Raw genomic sequence first — 22,578 nt, 5'->3', positions numbered from 1 at the left:
AGGTCGATAATTCTTTTTTCAGTACTACTAACACATTTAACTTATGAAATTATTAATGTAAATGTACTAAAATTTGCAAAAACGCTACAATAATTGCGATTTATGCATTTGCATACGCAAAGATGCAAGTGCATATATCTGATGATTTATGAAGTCCGCATACCATTTTCTGCAGTCGTTTTTGTGTGATAGGTGTATAAACACATTGACAGACAAAAATTAAAAAAAAAAATGTGGTTTTGGCTTCTTTTCCTAATCAACAATTCCCAATATTATTTTTTCTTCAATATCTATAATGAACAAGACTATTACAATTTTATTATATGTATAATAAACAAGGCAGAGAATTATTCTGCATTTCAAGTATTCACATTATTGCTTAATTTGTATCATCCCATTGTAATGCAACATAATTTTCAGATGAGAATTTACTTTGGCTCAAACATTACATGTACTAATGTTAAGCCAAACATCCAATATTATGTAATGTAGACCAACCATATATTAAACAATACATGAGTAACTCACCTAGTCTCAGAGCTTTCTGCATGTAACACAATCAGACAATCGGGACAGACCCAAGCCTTTTCATTGCTGATCTTGTTCCTCTCTGCACCAGACAGACACTTGAAGTGGAAGGACTTTGGGCAGACGGTGCACAGCATGGGCTGGTGCGCTTTTTCGCTATTCACCTGCTCGACGGCCCAGTGGCATCTCCAACAATATGAATCCGAACGATGCTTTGTTGTCTTATTCATAACCTGCATATAATGTTAGATGATTAATTTTTTTATGCATATAAAAAGTGTCACCTCAAATATTTTTAATAACGTTAATTATGATTATGATTAATTGGTGTTTTAGATCATATTTGTAATTAGTTGAATGTAACATAGATAAATTTGACCAGGCTAAAAGTATTGGATTGTAATATTGGCCAAACAATATTGAGAGTATAACAGGTTGATATAAGACTACCCACAAAAATAAAAAATAAAATACTCACATGAAAATATCAAATCCAATATATATTATGAGACCATAACAAAGAACTTTAACTAGCAATGAGATTATCATAGTTGATGTATACATGAGAAAAATAACCATATTACAGAAAATAAGTAACTAATTATTAATCCACTAACCATTTTAACATCAGCAATTAATGGCAAATAAAAACTGGGACAGCTATTTTCGGTCAATGTGCCAGTAATAAACTGATATGTATATTAAAAAAAAAAACTGTCAATATTATTTATAGAGCAACTGAATTACAGATATAAACTCTTTTATGCAGACTTTTTTTCAAAAAATTATTTGTACTGAAAGAAAGTTTGTTAAAATGGTTAGAGGTTTGGATGTTTGTTAGACATAAAAGCATAAACAGCTGAGGGTTTGGATGAAATTTGGTATGCAGATGAACTATGTCATGGATTAACACACATCCTACTTATTACAGTAATTTACTCCCATAGAAAATAATATTATATTTAATGTTTTTTAAATATGTAGTGGATGTGGGCTTTGTTCCCATAGGGCTATAAATCACATTATGGAACACATTTTATAATAAAGAGTAAATCATATTCCTGGATTCTATGCTTTTATAACACACCATAGATTTATGACTCTTTATAGGCAAACATTTCCAAAAGATATGTATATTTAAGATGTGAGAAAATTGTGTGTATAATCACAATAAGAACTTATGAATACCTATATTAGGTATTGGTATATAACTGTATCACATGATAAAATGTGGTTAATTACTTTAAATGTGAAATTTAATTTTTATGTAATAAATAAAGTTTGAATGACCATTTTGCAATAAAAGATTATAACTCTAGACATACTCACAATGAGTTCTAACTTCCTCTTCTTGGGTGTGCTTGTGTGTGATGGAGACTCATCATTCTTGTTGGAAACTTTATCCTCAATCTCATCATCAGTTATATCTTCATCTTTTTGACTCTTACCAGTAACAGAGTTCAAAAACTGTTTGACTTTACTGACAAACTCTGGATTCTGTGACCTCATGGACCTCTTCAATGTCATCTTATCAGATTTCTCACTGCAGTTGCTCTTCTGAGAGTTATTACTGTTCCTCCTTGTTCCTTGAATTTTATCTGCCTCAACAGATGAGTTAAGACTAGTGTTAGGGCTCTCCAACATGACTCGTGACTTCCTTGTCTTACTTGTAAGTTGAGTACATTCACTTATAATCTTAGATTCCTTAGCAGAATTTATTAATGACTTCAACTCTCTGCTTATGCTCTTGCTGTGTTCTTTCTCAGATGTGTCAGAGTTTGTTTCAATTTGAGAGTCATTTGAAGCCTCCATTGTCGTGTCAACTTGTATTTTGTTGTTTGGTACGTCTGGTTCCTCATTATTTTTATTTTCTGTACTCTCTGTTGTGCTGGTTTTATCTGGTTCAATAAAATCTTTATTAATTTTTGAAGTCTCTTGTGGCTGAGTTTCCTCATTGTTTGATTTTTCATCACTTTTTTGTGAATCAGTACTTTCTACAAGATTCTCTACTGTTATTTCACTATTAGAATCAACACTCTGTGGCTTTGCTTCTTCTGATTTACTTGAGGAATCAACTGTTTCTTGTTCAGTGTTTACTGTAACAGGACCCTGTTTATTTGAAGGTGGACTGCTGGGTAAAGTTTTTTTAGGTGATTCTAGCTTTTATAGTAGGTTGTTGTATGGCTTGTTCAGGATCAACATGTTTAGTTGGTGAGATTGTTTTGGCCTCCTCACTTGCTGTAGCTGTCACCGAGGGCTCATCTGGTACCTCCAAAACACTATCAACATTATCCAATTGTTCTTTATTATTCTCATTCATATCCTCTTCACAAACTTTTTCAACAACAATGACCATCTCGACGGTGCCGTTTGATCCCGTCACCTCTTGCCTGTCAGGCAAGTCTTCGGTGGTAGAAGACACGTCGGTCTCCATGTGTGCTTCAGAGCTCTCCTCCATACCTGAGACAAACACACACCTGGTATTTTTAGACTGACCTTACACAATATTTAAAATTTAGGCCCTGCTGTATTAAATTAAGGCGAGCGATCCAACAATAGACATCTAAATACGAGGGAACCGGTCATTACCCAAGCTAAACCACCCTGCCAGTGCTACTTACATACCTACTTTCAATACATTCATACAAATAAACGGGCTTACCGACTGTCTCGATATTCGTACACACGTATTCTGACACACTTTGCACTTGAGTATTATTAATATTATGTCCGTTTTAAATGAGTTTTATTTCAATGAATTAATGTTTTATATCCAAAATATATCATCAACGAACGGAAAAAAATTACACATCGCCATCGCATCGCACAACGTCTTGTTAATTATTTATTGGTTCACCAGATGGAGCTGTCGTGGAAGTTATCCATCTCATTCACGCCTAAGTAGCAACGCGATGTATTTTTCTCCTCACCTGAATAATTCTGTCCCACTTTATTTTATTATTATTTTGTATACTTGTCTCTCTCATACAAACATAAAAAAACGTCAATTTCGTAAAAATGTTACCAACGTTCGAAAAATAATACACATATTTTGTTATTTATATAGTGCTGTTTTACGGCACATATTTCCATCATATTATTATAGGAAATATTTTCTATTCATAATATTACAAATCACAATTTCGTCTTATTTCAAGTGAATCGAAAAATGTACACGTTTTGAATGCCTATCCCGAAATTAAACTGTAGGATGTCTCAATTCTTAATTATTAACAAATATTAGATTTGAATGTGTTTTACACATTTATTATTATTAATAATCTTAACTTAGTTAACCATCATTCTTTAAAAATCTATGATAAATAGTGTAACACTTTTAGGATTATTGTTGCGTATTTGTGGCAACTGTATTTACTTAATGTCAAAAATAATAGTAAATGTTAACGCAATCTGTGGATTTTTAATTGAATTAAATTTAATAATATTTTAACATATTTAATACAATGGAATTTATTGAGCTTATACTTATAAACAAATTAGACGGAGTGATATTAAAATATCCACATCAAGAAAATGTTGATGGAACCGTATGTATTACTGGACATCACTTGATTTTGAGCTCTAGGAAAGAAGGTGTACACGAATTATGGGTACGTTTAATTAAAAATAATTGCTTTTCAAGTCCTGTATTACAAGATATTTAGTTTCTTGACCTTGTAATATACATGGTAATAGAATATGTAGAACTTAAAATGTTATGTTATAATTTTTTATATAAATAAATTCCTTTTATTAGTTTATAATTTGTATATATATATTCCTAATGTGTACCTCAGTAATACTGGGCATGAGTACCAAGAAAACAAGTACTAAACTACACTGAGCCGTTCATTATCTGTTATCCACCCACTCTACAAATATCCTATAAAAGACCTTTAGCAACATTGAGATAATTGTAAAAGCTTACTAACTTATTAAACTAATTAAGAACCCGTGTTTTTTATTATTACAGCTTCTTCACAAAAATATAGACAGTATAGAGAAGAAAGAGAACAAGCCCAGCAGTGGCGCCACTCAAGGAGGCTCTCTGTTTCTCAAATGCAAAGACTTGAGGATATTCCAACTAGACATTGGCAGTACCAATGAACTACATCTTGTTGCGCAGACCCTGGAGAACTTATCGAGTTTACAAGATCCTAATCTATTCTATCCATTTTTCTATAGACACATGCATCCTATTGTGGAAAATGGTTACACATTGTACAGGTAATTTTATTATTAATAATATAATATTACTATTAGTCTAATTGGAATAACTATCAGTGGTGAAAAGTGAAATTTTTCTAAAGGTAACCTAAGGCAAAAAAAAAATTACTAAGGTAATTTTTAACATATTGCAACCAATTAAACAGAAAATAAAAACGAAGACAAACATAAATAAACCTAAAAGGTAAGCCGGTAGGAATCAAGTTGTATAGACTCTCTGCCATTGATAACTACTGTGTTGCCTCTCTGTATCTCAAAGTATTGTTTATGGTATTGTTAAGCTCCATGGCACCTTTATGGTGAGCCAGCCTGCGTCACAGATATATATTGTTTAATAATTACTCTATACCTGTATATTTTTTATAATTGAATTTGAATACACAACAATTCAATTGCACCAAAAAAAACTACATAAGTATTAGCTGGGAATGCTATTTATAAATTGGTTATAAATAAAATATTGTGTACTTCAGCATAGAAGGAGAGTTTACAAAAGTACTAGCAACGGAAGAATGGCGCATATCTCGTGTCAACCACAACTATACAGTGTGTTCGAGTTATGGTAAAGCTGTGGTTGTACCAAAGAATATTGATGACGAAACAATCGCTGCAGCTGCTACGTTCCGGCAGGGCGGCAGATTTCCAGTTCTATCATATAGGCACAATAATGGGGTAAGTTTGACAAATAATTTATTGCCAAAATATATAACTTAACTACGGACCTTGGTTGGACCTTAGGGTTCTTAAATTATACTTTATAGAATAGATTTCGAGTTGAAAGGAACTTCATGTTTATATTGAAAAATTTCATACAAAATATCTTGATTCTCTGATAAGTAGCTGAGCCATAGCTACCTATATTAACCCCTCATAAGCATAAAAAAAATGGTATCTATAAAATTTCGAGAACAAAATACTTTTTTATTTATATATTAAGTACACATCAATTGTAAATGTATAATATAAATCATCTCAGCCACAAAATGGTAAGAGTGTAATCAGTAATAATAATAATAATAACCCCCCCAAGGGATCACCTTGTCGCGGTGGGGGGGCTTACGGGTACTGGGTACTGGCTTCTGCAATGGTTTAACATCATACCACTCACAATATACACCTATCCAACCAACGATCCCAAACCCACTCTGTGGAGAAAAATATGGAGAGTCAAACTAAAAGATATAATTTGCGGCCGCTGCCCGGGGGTCGCCGGGGCGCATCTGGAGCCAACGCTGGATGCCTCAGTATGCGAACCGTTGGCGACGGGGGACTGAACAGGCGGGTTCCCCTCGAAAAATGTACTACAGCCGACTCATCATCATCTTCACCTCCATCCATTTCACCCTCTGACCGTTCACTCTTTTCAAACATCCCATCACCATCATCAACTCATAGCTTATTCCGATCTCCTAATTCATCACCATCTTCAAGTTATTCAACCAGATCAAAACGGTCAACAACTGTTGTGCAGGAGGCATACGCCGCTAATCCTGTACCCACTGCTGGCCCGTCATATTGTGTGCGGAAAAAATGGACTGAAGACATGAACCGATATATATGGCACACATACTTAACAATCACAAAGTGTGAGACAGTCCTGATGAATAATTACCTTGAACCGCTTCATTATCAATTTGATCATAAATACCCAGAAATGCAAGTATCTCGACAACGTGTAGGCGACCAAAGGCGAGCAATCTTAAGAAGAAAATTATTATCACAAGATATACTCGATGAAATACGTAGGGAAGTAAGCGAACATACACAAACTGACAGACAATCATTCAGCCACAATTCAAGCGAATCCGTAGCCTTATCACAGCATAAAAATTCCAGAATGAAATGGTCAAATGATATTAATGACGAAATCATAGTGTTATTTTGAGGTGACGGAAATGGAATCAAATAAAACCGGTTATAGACAAAAGCTTTATAACCTATTTAAAGAAAAACACCCACATCTCTCACATCTTACACAACAAAGAATCGCAGACCAACGAAGATTGTTATTCAATAATAAGACACACGCGAGTAGAATTCAGGAATTAAAAAGACAAGTAGAATTAAAACTTGGTGGTAACAGCAATATATACCAAACTCCTGTAGAGCAAAATTTTGTTACATCTGATAACTTACAACAAATCTTACCTACAGCCACTGAAACTGAAGTTACAATAGACTCAACATTAACACAACCCGATACGCATTTAGTTGTTGACAATTTACCTATAAATAATCAAAATAATTTAAATCGAACGATAGGGCACGAGATAGATATTAATTTAATTGAAACAGAATTCAACACAGCAATATCACGATTCACCGCCTCTGATCCAGAAGAAAGGCCTTATATTCCCAAACAGAAAACATCACGCAAATTATCCCAAACAATCCAATACCTTAATAGTACAGTGCTGCCAAAACACCTCAACCACGATTTAGATTTTATGTCATTGCATACAATGATTTATGCGGCAGCTTTCACAGCGGCTGTCTGCAATGGTACCAAGATTATTTCGGAAACAAATATAGAGAAGAGAGGTTATAAAAAGCCTAGGTGGCAAAGAAGAATTGAACTTCGAATAGATAAATACAGGGTAGAAATAGGTAGACTTACTCAATACATCTTAGGAAATAGGACTCGAAAAATCATAAAAACTGTAGAGGAAATTAAAACAAAATATAAAAACCACTCACAACACGAAGAACCCAACACAGAGCCACAACATTTTTTGGACACATTGAAACAGAAATTAAACGCAGCATCAACCCGACTAAAAAGATATCTTACCTGCACAAAACGTAAACAACAGAACTCAAATTTTAACAATAATGAAAAATCATTTTATAGAACTTTAGGTAAAAACGAACAAAATAATTCTGACGACTCTACACAATATCCAGCACCAGAGCATTTACAACAATTTTGGGCAAATATATGGGAAGATCCCGTACAACACAACGCGAATACTGATAGGTTCCATAGTGGACCAGATACAACAAGTATAAACCAAATGATTTTTGAAATGATTTCTATAGAAGCGTTAACTAAAGTAATAAACCGCACACATAATTGGAAAGCACCGGGGACTGATAATATACACAATTATTGGTACAAAAAACTGACATGCATTCACCCATACATTCATTATCATATTACCCAATTCTTACAGGCACCACATACAATACCAAAATTCATAACCCATGGAATCACGTATATGTTACCAAAAGGCCCAGACTTAAAAAACCCAGCTAATTATCGACCTATTACATGTTTACCAACCATATACAAAATCATAACCGGATACATTAGTGACATTATTTATCAACACCTAGATGAACACAAAATACTAACAGAACAACAAAAGGTTGTAAAAAAATAGTCAAGGATGCAAAGAACAACTAACGATAGACTCTGTAATTATGAAACAAGCACAAATAAAAATAGAAACATTCACACAATGTACATCGACTACCAGAAGGCGTTTGATTCAGTACCTCATAGTTGGTTGATCCATGTGTTAGAACGGTACAAAATTCACCCTCAAATAATAGAATTCCTCAAATCGATTATGGCTCACTGGACAACAAAATTAAAACTAAATATAAACAATACAACTACAACTACAGATCCGATTAAAATACAAAGAGGCATTTTCCAAGGAGATGCGCTCAGTCCCTTATGGTTTTGCATGGCTCTCAACCCCTTGTCCGAATTGCTCAATAATACCGGTATAGGATTTAAATTAAAACACGAAAACTCACACTATACTATCTCCCATTTAATGTATATGGATGATATTAAAATCTATGCTTCTAACAACAGCGAACTTACGAAACTAGCGGATATCACACAATTATTCTCTGCTGACATACAAATGCGGTTTGGGGTTGATAAATGTAAAGTCCACTCCATCAGTCATGGTAAAACAATACAAAATACTTACATTCTAGATACGGGTGAAACAATTGAGCCCATGGATGAACACGCTACATACAAATATCTAGGTTTCCATCAGTCTAAACACATACTTCAGAAACGAGCTAAATCAGAAATCACTAAGAAATTTAAACTCAGACTAAATCAAATCTTAAGAACACAATTAAATTCTGGCAATATTATTAAGGCTATTAACACTTACGCTATACCAACTCTTACATATTCATTCGGAATTATACGCTGGTCCCAATCAGATCTCACAAAGTTACAACGGATTATTAATACACACCTAACCACATATAGAAAACATCACCCCAAATCCTGTATACAACGACTTACTTTGCCACGCAGAAATGGCGGCAGAGGAGTAATTGATATACGCAACCTACACAATAGCCTGATTACTAAACTACGACACTATTTTCACTGGAAAGCTGAGCATACACAACTTCATAAACACGTAACCGATATAGATAAAAGACTAACGCCACTTAACTTACACAATAAAAGCACTGAATCCCATCATCACATCACCACTGCACAACACAAGGCAGACATATGGCTTCAAAAATCTCTACACGGGAGGCACCCAGCCGATCTGAGCCAAACACACGTCGACAAAGTAGCGTCGAACGAGTGGCTGCGGCGTGGAGAACTGTTTCCAGAGACAGAAGCTTTTATGTGTGCTATTCAGGACCAAATTATAAACACACGCAATTATCAGAAGCACATCCTCCGAATTCCTAACCTTACATCTGAACAGTGTCGACGTTGCTACAGTGCCTCGGAGACGATACAGCATATAACCGGTGCTTGTAAATCAATCGCACAGACTGATGATAAGCACCGACATGATCAAGTTGCTGCTATCATTCACCAACATTTAGCATTCAACCACTCACTTATCACACACAAAACCGCATATTATAAATATAAACCCACATCAATATTAGAATCTGCAAATCATAAGTTATACTGGGATCGAACAATTATTACTGATAAAACAATACACTATAACAGACCGGATATCTTATTCTACGATAAAACTAATAGCACCATATACTTAATTGACATTGCTATACCTAACACCCACAACCTCGCATCTACATTCACAGAAAAAATTGCCAAATATGCCGACTTATCCATAGAACTCAAAACCAATGGAAAGTACACACAGTTAAAACTGTTCCTGTCATTCTTTCTTCTACAGGTGTCATACCTCACTCCCTACACACCAGTCTCCAATCCCTTGGAATGCATAAGCTCTCGTACATACTCCTCCAAAAAGCAACAATTCTTAACACTTGCAGAATAGTTAGAAAATTTTTGTCCACATAGATTGTTCACCAGTAATTTACAAACAACCATTTTTCGCTTGGCTAAAAAGCCCGCATTAAATGGATTTACCCCATTCGCATGGGAGAATAATGTTGTTAAAATATAATAATAATAATAAACCCTTTATTTGGCACAACAGTAAATGACAACATATTATTCACATGCTAAAATTGTTTGTGCTTACACAGAATTTTGAAACTGTAATTAACAGGGGGCCCCAAACTAGGCGATGCCTGTATCTTGGAGATACACCAGTGGTTATTACAAATTTACTTTTCCTGCAGGCAGTACTTATGCGCGCCGGACAACCACTGTATGGGCCGAAGCATCGTCGATGTAGACCCGACGAGGCCATACTTAACGCCGTGGTAGCAGTGGGAACTAAAGGCATCATCTACGACTTGCGCAGCTCCAACTCCATATCTCAGCAGCAGAGCAAAGGTATTATTATTGCAATATATGCCCGTGATCTTTGTCAGTTACGTCATATGTTACATTAGAATAAAATAGTAAACAAAGGAATTTGTGGTACTCCTTTGTTTTCGTTTTATTTATTTTGTTTATTTCATATGTATGAATATAATTGAAACATGTTATCTAGTTAATACTGAATAAGGAAAATGCAGCAAATAAAGTAATGATATTCTATAACTCCTCTTTGTACAATTGGTCCCAGTTAGATATTACATTTCAATAGTAATGTATTACCTACAACAACAATATTATATTGCAGTCATATAACTATTTACTCTAAATCAATTAATATTTTGTGTGGCAATAAATTTCAAAATTTATTTAACTATGTATTTTATACATTATACAATATTCTTATGTTTCAGGTGGCGGTACTGAAAGCAATTCAAATTACTCACAATGGAAAATTTACAACAGATCAATGGATGACGTAGACAACCAACAACAATTGTTAGATAACTATTCTAAACTTATTGAAGGTGATATTTCAGTGTGTAATTCCTCATTATTATAAATTATCGTACCATTTTTATCTCACACACACGCACGCACGCACGCACGCATTCACGCACTCAAGCATGTACGCACTCAGAATATATTGATCAGAAAGCCCAAATATCATTTTATCCGAACCGAGATTCGAATCCGGGACCCTAGAACGTGGTCGTACCGCACACGCATTAGAAGATCGCCACCGAAGCAAATTTATTTTGAAATGTGTTTATGATCAGTTGATGAGTCTGAAACTTTTTTTTCTCATTTAACTACATGATAATATTATTCCAATTTTATTTGCAACAAAGTTAAAACATTTAACTGCAGCTTCAAAGTATGCAACAGTTTATTCCGCAAAGCTGTACAATAGTAGATAACATCCATCAAATTGTTTATGGCTTTAAAAAGCTATGATTTTTTTCTATTGCTAACGGTTTATAGTTCAAAGACCTATACTGCAATTGCACAACTTGTGCAAATCAGCAAACAACTGTCAGGGCATGATCCGTCGCCAACTATTTATATCTAGACGCTAATTTGATAGACAGCCATTTTTTATTGGCTTGATGGGTTATGAACGCCAATCGCTATTTCACGCATGTAAAATTTGTTGATCACGATGTGCAAAAACTTAGTTTACAATGGGACCGAATGGTATAAAAATAAATTAAAAACATTGCAAAAAGTTTGATTATTATTCGAAGGACGTCAGTTAATTATGTGAGTCGTTTAAGGGGAGAGCGGAGCCGAATCTCAGCCAATCTGTCGTGTGCGAGAGGGGGCCTCGGCAAATCAGACGTAATTCATCATCGTAACGGATATATTGCTATGATTTTTCAGCGTGTAATGACCGGGAGATATCGAGCGACAAGTGGTTATCGAAGCTAGAGTCCTGCGGGTGGCCGGAGAGTGTGCGGAACTCTTTACACACAGCGTGCATAGTGGCCCAACATATACACCAGGTAATGTCGATACAATGTTAAACAGACAAATATTGGTTCTTCCTACCTTTATAAACTGGGGCCGGCGCAAACCACTTATTCAAGAATTTAGTATACAACAATTTTTAAACTTGCAGTCTGTCCTACATCGTCCACTACGGTTAATGTATAAGGGATTTGAGTGAATTTAAGTGTATCGATAAAAATAAAACCTCCTTTGGATATCAATTTATGGTCAAGCGTTTAAATAATATCAACATAATGTAATTTTTTTTTGTCAATTTTTAAAGAAAATAAGCAAAATATCGTTTAGACGTGCTTTTGGTGGGGATACTATTGTTTTCGTTTATTATGGATAGAAAGCTGAACCAGTATTGCTGCACGGCACTAGAGGAGAGGACGCGACGCTGCTCGTGTGCTCGTTGGTGCAAATCATTCTCAACCCTGATTGCAGGACGATACGTGGGTAAGTCGATTATTGTTTTTTTTTATATGGGCCCGACAAAGAAACTCCCTTGCACCTGATGGTAAGTGGAGTGGAGTCCAACAGAATGTCGACTGAGTAGAGAAGATTACCTACCTCTCGGCAGTCAACACAATTGTGCCGGCCTGTACGAATCCGATATACATAGGCTGATCCCAGAATACGACACACTGACATGGGCCATTGAAGGTTTTTACATTATGGGTCTTATTCCCTATGAAAATGTAAACTCGTAGACGGCCGTGTTACTTTATTTACGTGAAATAACCGTGGAATGTTATTCTGTACGTCTATTCGTATTGCCTTAAACGTGACGAGATGCGTCACATGCTTGTTACGCATGTAACTACGCGTAGCATAGAGACTAAATCCACGTGTGTCCGTGTCGCTATGCGGATATAAACCTCACCACGCTGTAAATGTGTATGGTCGCGTTAGCCTGCAGGCGCTGGTGGAGCGCGAGTGGGTGCAGGCGGGGCACCCGTTCGGCGCGCGGCACCGCTGCGGGCCGCACGGCGCCGGCGCCGCGCGCGCCGCGCCCACCTTCCTGCTGTTCCTGGACTGCGTGCGCCAGTTCCTCGAGCAGTTCCCCTGCAGCTTCGAGTACCGGCAGGCCTTCCTCATCACGCTGTTCGAACACTCATACGCTAGCCAGTTTGGTGAGTTGTTAACACGTCCTTGTAATCACGGTGTTATTTTTAGGTAAAATTCAATTTTTCTATACGTGATGGTAAGTGGGTTGGCGTTCAGATCAAATGTCAACTAATGAGACGAGACTGATGAGAGATCCCTCACCAGTCGACATAATTATACCGGTCTATACAAAAATATATTTATATGTTCACAAGTACGAATGCAGAATGAATTAAAAATTGAGTAATAATTGCTCGTGACGTGACTGATTTTTGACAATGTTAAATCGAAGATATGAAATATTATTTGCCAATGATGTAACTCAGTGGCGAATTGGTACTTTGCCTAGAAATAGGCCATTCAGTTTGTGTCGCTCGCATGTCCTGCATACGGGTGCTTATTTTGCGGAAACAAAAAAAAGATCCCCGATGGGAACTTCGCCGGATGGGAAATTAATTTTGATCCCAAACCCATCACATTCCAGGCACATTCCTGTGCGACACGGAGCAGGAGCGCGAGGTCGCGCGGCGTGTACGAGCAGACCACGAGCATCTGGTCGTGGCTGAACCAGCCCGACGAGCTGCCGCGCCACATCAACCCGCTGTACGACCCCACGCCCACCGTCATATGGCCCTCGGTCGCGCCCATGAGCTTCGTCATTTGGGAAGGTAAGAAATATCCCTTGTGGAAACGGCTCGGAGACAGACCTCGCCAGATTAATGCAATATATACCAATTAATTTAATTTCATGGTGCGCGTGTTAGCACTTAAATTGGTGGCGGTGACAGCTTTGTACTTTTCGGTCGGAATGAAAATAGCTACGAGTGGTGCTATAATTTCTGTTTTTAGGATGTTGTAAGATACGTAGAAATTGGGTAAAGTAACTAACTTCAGAAGGGCAAAATGAGATGCGTAAATCTAACGAAAACTCTAACCAATCTCAATAGGATAAACATTTTCACAGAACTGTACCTTCGCTGGCTAGTAGAACAACACACGGAAGAACGCGAGGAACAATACAGGGTGATCCGATCTCGGGAACAACAACTGCGTGCGCAAGCGCAGCAGCTGAGGAGGGAACTTATGGACCTCGCACGCCAATACTACGCGCCGGCCAAGCGGGACCCTATATGTGATAAGTAGCCTTCAAAGTCTAGTCAAATGTGGTAGTGATAAGTAAATTAAATTTAGTATCGATAATGATCTGATATCGATATTGAACTTGAACTTGAATAATTAAGAGATGTCGTCATCAAAGTACTGATGTCAAAATTAATTTGTTTATATTGATTTAATAGTACAGACTACAGAGTATTTTAAAATAAGAGCCTGCGGCAATGGTTTGTGTGATGACAAAGTGATTGAAATCGATATATGAAATTCTTCTTTTTAACTTTTGCATACGACTGATATTAGTATAACAAAGATTCATTTCACCGATAAGTTTATAGCTACGCACATGTTTATGTGTTATACGAATATTAGTCGTAAAAGAAATGACAAAGTTGATCTTTCATAACATTTAGGAAGCGCATTTCATCGCGTACGTGTAACAAGATGTCAGATTGCTTCGTTGCGACTTTTACATATATCTAAGTTTGATTGCCTCGGTAGCGTAGTTGTACTGCATGCGTGGTGCGGCAGCGTTCTGAGGTCCTGGGTTCGAATCGCGGGTCAGGCAAAGTGATATTTGGGTTTTTCTGCTCAGTATCAGCCCGGAGATGGCGACAGGCTCGGTCCCTATCACATCATGGGACGGAACACACTTGGCGAAAAGTGATGTATGTGTGCTAATTTTAGTCAGCACTAATCTTATAAAATTCCAAATGAAAATTGCCACCGACGTATTATATCAGAAAACAGTATGGTACAAAAGAAGGTAGCCAAATCTCAGATGTTAGTTAAAACTCTGATATCCCTTACATGTAAATCGAGCAATGTCCATGTCGAATACCTCTCTGCTATTAGAGTAAATAAATCAAATTAAATAAGACTATCTCTAAAGTGAAAGTGTAATGTGAAGTTTTGACTGGAAAGTTTGAGATAAAAAAGACGAACATTACCTGAAATATCAGGCAAATTATGTTATTGCATAATAAAATTTTATTTATATATAATTCGCATGGTGTATAAAATTATTTCAAATATATACTTAGTTGTATTGCTAATGGCCTAAATAAAGATACCATTTTGTATGTATAGGTGTCAGTATATCCGTAGGCAACATAAGATATGTTTATGAAAGATATATTTATAAATAGGCATTTAAGGATGCAGTCTGATTAAGTGCATGATAAAGGTGAACTTAGCGCACTCCTCGTAATAATAACGAATAATTCCTATAACAATTTTGGTAATGTAATATTTTAAAATAAAAGTGCAATAGCGTTTGAATTATGCACGATTATTTAAATATTCACTGAAAAATTACTACACCTAAAATTAGTCTAATGATTTGCTGTCAAACTGACAAGTGTTTGACAGGCGGCTATGATAACCATCTTTGTTTCACGGCCGAAATTAATAATCCCCAATCACTATCTTTGGATTATGAACTAATCAAAATAAGTAGTCTGTGAGAATAACGAAAGTTCTCTGGTTGATCCATTTTCGAGATTGATTCGGTAGCGATCGAAGGATCATATCGTCGGTTGACTAATTGATTTCTGTGACATTATTTTCAAAAAAATATTAGTTTAAAAAAAAAATTGCGACATATATGGGTATATCTTTTTATTGCGTTGGCTTAGCAGTTTGATTTTTTCACAGCTCCAAGGGACAGTAGTACTGAGTATTTGGTATAAATTTCAGCTTAATACCACCACGCGTTTCTGAGAAAAAGGGTCTTGACAGACGGAGGGAGGGACGGACGAACAACAAAGTGATTCTGTAAGGGTTCCATTTTTACCTTTTGAGGTACGGAGCCCTAAAAACATAGAAAAAAGTGCTTATTTTAAATATGTATGAAACTTAATGTCCCAAAAAATGTTGCTTAAGTCAATTAGCCTTTTAACCTTTGATATGATATAGACCGTTAAACGCTCATTAAAATATGTCCAATGGCTTTAAAATCAATGTTATGAATTTCAAAAGCTTTAATTTATTTTTTGTATGCTTTCGATGTACGAAAATAATTGCTTTTTATATATATTTATGAAATGCTATTGAGACATTCTCTATCAATTGTCAATTTTCTATCTAAACACCAATTTTATAAATGTACTTAGATTTTATATGGCACTATTCTTATGGATAAATACTTCAATGAAGCTGTACTAACTATATGAAATGTATCTATCTTTTAAGACTTAACTATACAAGCTGTATTAAGTAGATTGGCTTCGTATAGATTGTATATTCATTTTACACGTTATTCCCAAAGAGTATTTTTCTTTATAAAGGTATTTTTCTCAATAATGTCTTTTCATAAACATGCTATTAAACTTTTTAGTTCTGATACACCCTGTATTGTATTGTAATATATGTATAACAAATTTATAACATTAGGCTATAGCTATCATTTTTCTGTTTTTTTTTCGTGACAAAAGCTTTTATTGCTTTACATCTTTATTAGTAGAAAAATATATGTACATTATTAACTAAATATATTTTATAATAATTTAAGACATATTGATTGAACGAATATTCATCACTTGCCAAAGTAATATCGAGGGACAATGAAACATTAGTTATCAGTCATCAGAGGACATCAAGACTACATGAAGTTTAGCATATCTTTCGATGAATGACATTTTCAGTTAAAAATAAAACTTATTTAATCAGTATTTTAACGCATATTCGATTAACGCTATACCGTTATTATAACTGCTTTTTTATGTTATTTTACTGACGTTCCTCGTTACACAGAGCTTATTGTATACTTAATGCATTCCAAAATCAATATTAGCTTAATTATATATAGAATAGTATGTAATTGCGGTGCACGCTTATACACCAATGGTATACCTGTTAAAATAGAATATAATTTATATATCGTGTAGTACTTGGTATGTATTATATAAGACTGCAATGTTTTTCGTATATTCGATTATCTAGTTACAGTTTATTTTGTGAAAATATCAATACTTAAAAATGACACAAAGCAAGGTGATACAATTCCGACAAATACCTTAAACATGAGAACATTCATTAATTTAAATAAAAAATTGATAAAAAATTCTTCTTCTATAGAGAAGTAGTAAACACGAACTACTATATTACATTTTGCAGTTATGGTCACTTTGCCATATAACCATAAAATTCAATACACTTTGATATCCAACAAACGCGAGAGCGGCAAGTTGTGACATATTTACTAGGTATACAAACCGAACATCTATTTTACCTTCCTATCTTGTATATCTATTTCTTCTTGTTTCCTTTGTGATTGTGAGTCGCGTGTTCCTTGGTCTTGTCTTACTTGTTCGTTTCTTGTTATAAAAAATATACTTATAACGATTTTAGAAATATTATAGATAGCATTGGTGGAATTCTATATTTCTATGGAATTCAGTTTCTATATGTATGGAGGGCATGCGGTGGTCTTTCATTCCTAACAATGCAATCTACAACTTTTCTACAATCGTTAACGCTACTAGTAAAAAAGCAATGGTAAATCCTAACGACAAGTCTATCGCAAAGGTATATCATTCTCATATATAACGTTAGCGTTTACGATTGTACAGATATCTTTGCTGCAACCCAAGATTTTGATATTTTCCGATTACAGACGAAGAGTCACGAACACGAAAATAAACAGTATATTCGTTGCTCATAATTTATAGTCATATATTCGCACGATATATTCGCCAAGCTATCCGCCAATCATCCAAATGAGACATTATGCTAATGTCACGCGTAATTTAATATCGACAATCATTAAAGGCCAAACATTATTTGCTTTGCATTTTATGAAATATAATACGCCTAAAGCCGTTTTCAATTTATCTCGATAAGACGTGAATACACGTACGCTTTGTTCTGATGCGATAGTTAATGTCGCGTAATGATAGCGTGGTCCGGCACTAAAGGGACGCAATTTTTATGACTGAAAATAATGTGCTTTGTCAATAAAGTCGGTTTTGAAATTCCGGACGTATTATTTAAATATTTTCTGGATATAGGCCATATTACGTCAGAAATAAAAGAAAGCGTACTTAATAATAATTTATAATTGAGTTAACTGTTTTGATGCTAAATATATATGCGCATTCTGTATAATCATTTCGATAGCTTGCTTAGTTCGGATAAGAGTGGACGTATATTGACGTCAAAGAAACCGGTGTTTGGCCTATAGTAGCAATGAGTGTATCATAATATATTCCTAGGTAATATTATTACTATAATAATTCAATATAAGTTTTTTTCTTTTATAGATTTTAGGTTCCTTCCAGATACATTACAACCATAATACTAAGAATTTATATTTATTTAAAATCATTGTTGATTGCATAAAATATTTATGAAGAATGTATTTTCTTAAGAAAGCAACGTAGTACTTCACTCAAGTAGTTAATGGCCTAGTGTGTGTACCTAATACTAACTGATTACATCCATTTAGTTCAAATATTAAAAACTGCCGTAATTTTATTGGAAATGTATGATTGTATCAGTAATGAAATTTGTAACCATTATATTAAAGAAAACATTGTTTATGTCAATTTGGAATTATAAGAATTTATTTGTTAGTCAATTAAAAAATGCCTGTGAAATGATGTTTTTGATTTCTATATCCTTTAAACTATATATCTAAAATTGTTCCTTCGGGCCAAGCAAAGTAATATTGTTTCCTTTTGCATAGTATGAATACATAGTCTGGAATTTTGTGGATGATATAGTAATAGTTTGTTCAGAAGTAATCGCATTATATAAAAATTTTAGTACACAATTCCATCGTATTTCCTATTTAGATATTTACAATAAAGCTAACTAATGTTCTAAATGCGAGTTTATGACTTGGATGTTTGGATGTTTGTTAGAAGTAAACGCAGAAACAGCTGAACGGATTCCGATGAAATTTGGTACACGGTTAGACCATTTCGTGGCTTAAGATATAGGGTTTTATCCCGATAATTTGCTACCAATGAAAATTTTAGAATTTTGCATCAGTTACTTTAAATATATTATGCTGGCGTTGTATTGATGAGGCTGTGGATCGCAACAGGGTTTTAGGGACTTTTGTATTGAGAAGGCTTTTTACGTGGGCGAAGCCGCAAGCAAAACCAAGATATTAGAATAAAAACGTAAGTTTATAGGCAAACATGTGTTCGGCCCATTATATGATAGTCAGATTTTTTTTAATTAGAATCAAAGGACTTAAGTATTTCAGTTGCGGAGGAATTGTTGTTTATATTTATGGGAATTGCAAATGACTACCGAGGCGAAGGTCTGAAATGGATCTTAATGTGCAAGAAAACTTTGTGGGAAAACTTGTGTACTGACTTCTTTCATAAGACTGCAAAGTAGATATGCGGGGTTTGACAGTCAGCATTCGACCATCGTGAATAGTGCAACCCTCTCTGTTACAATAGCTGAGTTCCTTGACAAGCGGTTAGTTACATTAAACATGGCTGATATTATTATTTATAAAGAGAATAGGTAAGTATCTAAGTAATAAATTTGAAACGCTTAAACAAAGTCGTCGATACAACAAATCAACATTAGGTACAGATAAAATAAAATATAATTTTATTTAATCTAGTAAGTATTATCGTGGACTGAAGACACAAAATTTTTGTCACGAATGTATGTATAATGCAATAAACACAGTGGAAGCAAGTTTGACGAGTCACTGACATTACGCGGCGTTCAAACGAACAAAAGAACACCTGCAATTTCCAACTAAGGTATAATTAGGTATGCTATGCAAGGACGGCATTGTTGGACGTTCAATTGATATATTTTTACCTAGTATACTATCTGCGGGTACAATCACAGAGACAATGTATCGGGTATTGAGCTCGGCTACATCTACATACGAAATGAGCGGCTAGATTACAAGCGCGGATCAATGTCGGCCGATTCCACATGCTGGGACAATGGCAAAGAAAGTAGCGTAAACACTTGTGATGTTGGATGTACGCTCGTGTAGTCTCTTTGTAAATGTGGCCCGCGTGCCAACAATAGAAAGATGAATGATAACTCGAACGTGTGCTTATGTCGTTTCGTCCGTTTTTTGTCACATACTCGGTAGCAAGGATTTTGAGTTACCGCTTTGTGAGTACGTACGTGTGTCACGGTACGGCGTGCGCAGGATCAGCCTCTAATACCTACCTAACTAGTCTTAACCACCACGCATAGGTGCTTCCTGGATTAGTGGCTATCAAAATAATATGGATTTTTAATAGCACAGATAAGCATACGGGTTAGTGAATCACTTAAAAATCTTGATTACCAATTTGACTACCAATTAGTTCTGCGAAAAAAAACATCAGCATTGTAAGCAATAACATTCTACAAGTTAAAACTTTCTGTAACAACCTATTGTATAGGGCTTCCTACAGGACTGAGCTCATAATCCTGAGTTATAAAGTAGCCGGTAATTTTAAAAGTTGTATCCTCAGTTTTATATTTTTTGATCGGCGGTAGGCATTATGTATCGTCGGATTTAGTCACTGACAACTTAAAATCATAGACGCCGCGAGAAACGTATAAACTGGTTTGTGTAAGTCTTAGTAACCCACAATCAAAATTATAGACGGAAGTATAATGGAAAAAATATTGTACCAAGATAGAAAAATCAAAAGCTTGACAGCCTACTAGGTAGTGCGGTGTGGTATCGACGTAATGATGCGGTTGCAGTAATGACGGTGCCGAGTCGTTCACCCCGCGCGCTGCTCTATGGTGTTTGTATCGCGCCAGTACCATGAGCCGGCAATTTTGTTTCAAAAATATTTTTGAATAAATCGTAAATTTATGAAAGTGATATATATTTTTTTGTATATAAACCACAGCAAATCTCAAAACTCAATATTGTATAAACTTGAAGATTCTATGAATTCTGTCTACAGGTACAAAATACAAATTTCTTGAGAAGTTTGATAAATTCATAAAATATGAAGACTTTCTAAACTCTAAAACTTATCATTCACGACTTAGTTTTATCAACGGCATTATTGAGTAATTTTAGGTAATTATCCAAATTTATGTACTTAGGTAGTTTTTGTGTATCTACATTTTAATAGAGTAGGTAGGTGAATATATGACAACTCTGTGCATCAGAACTAAGTACTAATCGACGTTCTAAACATCAAATATTTGTACAATACACAAATGATCCACATTTTACATCGGAATAAAATATTGGCGAGTTGTAAAGAGCGAGGTCAGAGTTCGCACTATCTCACACAATAGGTGCATCTACTGGCATTGTAGTACTCCGTACGAGCCAGTACGTGAATCGCTTTCTCTCTGAGTGAGCGTACACAATACTCAATATTGTTGCGGTGAGATTATCTAAACGTAGCTGTACGATATACTGAACGTATCGTTTGTACTTTGTCGATGCTTTCTGCCTTTATGTCTTGACTTCATGTAGGTTAAATATGAATGTGTTATACATGAACGTCGTTCTTACGACGATAAATATGATTCTAAGAATAATCTATCAACATTTAAAAGCTTGTAGCGAAACTTATGGGGTATTAAGTACTTATTACTTTACAATGCGTGAAACTCCATAACGAAGAAATAAAGTGGTAAAGAAGAAAATATATTTTTTGTAACTACTTTATGTTTTAATTTTATGTGTAAATATTTTTGAGTGACATTTTAAACATAATACATATCTTATTTAAACAATACCCATATATACTTAAAAAGCGGCGATAGCCTAGTTGGGTGTGGTACGGACTGCCGAGCGAATGTCCGCAGGTTCAAATCCCAAGGGCACACGCCTCTGACTTTTCTAAAATCATGTGTGTATTTTTTGTGAATTTATCGTTCGCTTTAACGGTGAAGGAAAACATCGTGAGGAAACCTGCACATCTGAGAAGTTCTCTATAGGAATTTCGAAGGTATGTGAAGTCTACCAATCCGCACTAGGCCAGCGTGGTGGACTTAAGGCCTAATCCCTCTCAGTGGTAGAGGAGGCCCGTGCTCAGCAGTGGGCAAGTATATAATACAGGGCTGATATTATTATTATTATATATATACTTAGGTATTACTTATTATCTATATTGCAATTTAACGAAACATATTTGTCATCAGAAACAAACAGATTTCCGGTTAGTTTTAAGCTTATATTAATTTTGTTTAACTAACGGACTCGGCACATTTCTAATTATTGATTAATAACATTGTTTTAATGAAAAAGATTATTATGAAATTATCGTTTTAATTAGATAGCTGACTTCTTTCTCTTTTTGTCACAAATCAATTAATTGAAATTAAGACTTTCAGGAATACATTTTATGGGTATTTTAAGTATATAACGGAATCTAGGCTATGGTAAACTAAATACATGTTGAACTAGAAGTAAAAGTTAATGTACTATTACATAAGTTTAAATCGCAAGGGAC

The 22,578-nt window shown here is 35.1% G+C and overlaps 2 protein-coding genes across 2 annotated transcripts; one reads left to right on the top strand and one right to left on the bottom strand.

Moving 5' to 3' along the window:
• Positions 1-528: 528 nt before the first annotated feature.
• Positions 529-3,415, bottom strand: LOC119191210 (protein kinase C-binding protein 1-like; the record flags this gene model as incomplete). The annotated part of the gene is given in 3 exon segments (XM_037445114.1): positions 529-761; positions 1,858-2,988; positions 3,191-3,415. Coding segments are annotated over 2 exon segments (716 nt in total), but the record flags the coding sequence as incomplete, so codon positions are not given.
• Positions 3,416-3,909: 494 nt separating this feature from the next.
• Positions 3,910-18,771, top strand: LOC115445546 (myotubularin-related protein 9). The gene is given in 11 exon segments (XM_030171861.2): positions 3,910-4,139; positions 4,502-4,755; positions 5,229-5,427; positions 10,318-10,474; positions 10,873-10,986; positions 11,843-11,964; positions 12,303-12,409; positions 12,866-13,086; positions 13,545-13,576; positions 13,578-13,728; positions 14,025-18,771. Coding segments are annotated over 11 exon segments (1,683 nt in total). The 5' UTR covers positions 3,910-3,992; the 3' UTR covers positions 14,204-18,771.
• The last annotated feature ends 3,807 nt before the right edge of the window (positions 18,772-22,578 follow it).

The sequence above is a fragment of the Manduca sexta genome, unplaced genomic scaffold, assembly GCF_014839805.1.
Source record: "Manduca sexta isolate Smith_Timp_Sample1 unplaced genomic scaffold, JHU_Msex_v1.0 HiC_scaffold_1193, whole genome shotgun sequence".
NCBI classification, from domain to species: Eukaryota; Metazoa; Arthropoda; class Insecta; order Lepidoptera; family Sphingidae; genus Manduca; species Manduca sexta.
Note: the sequence above shows the minus strand (reverse complement) of the source record. Positions and strands in the feature narration are given on the sequence as shown.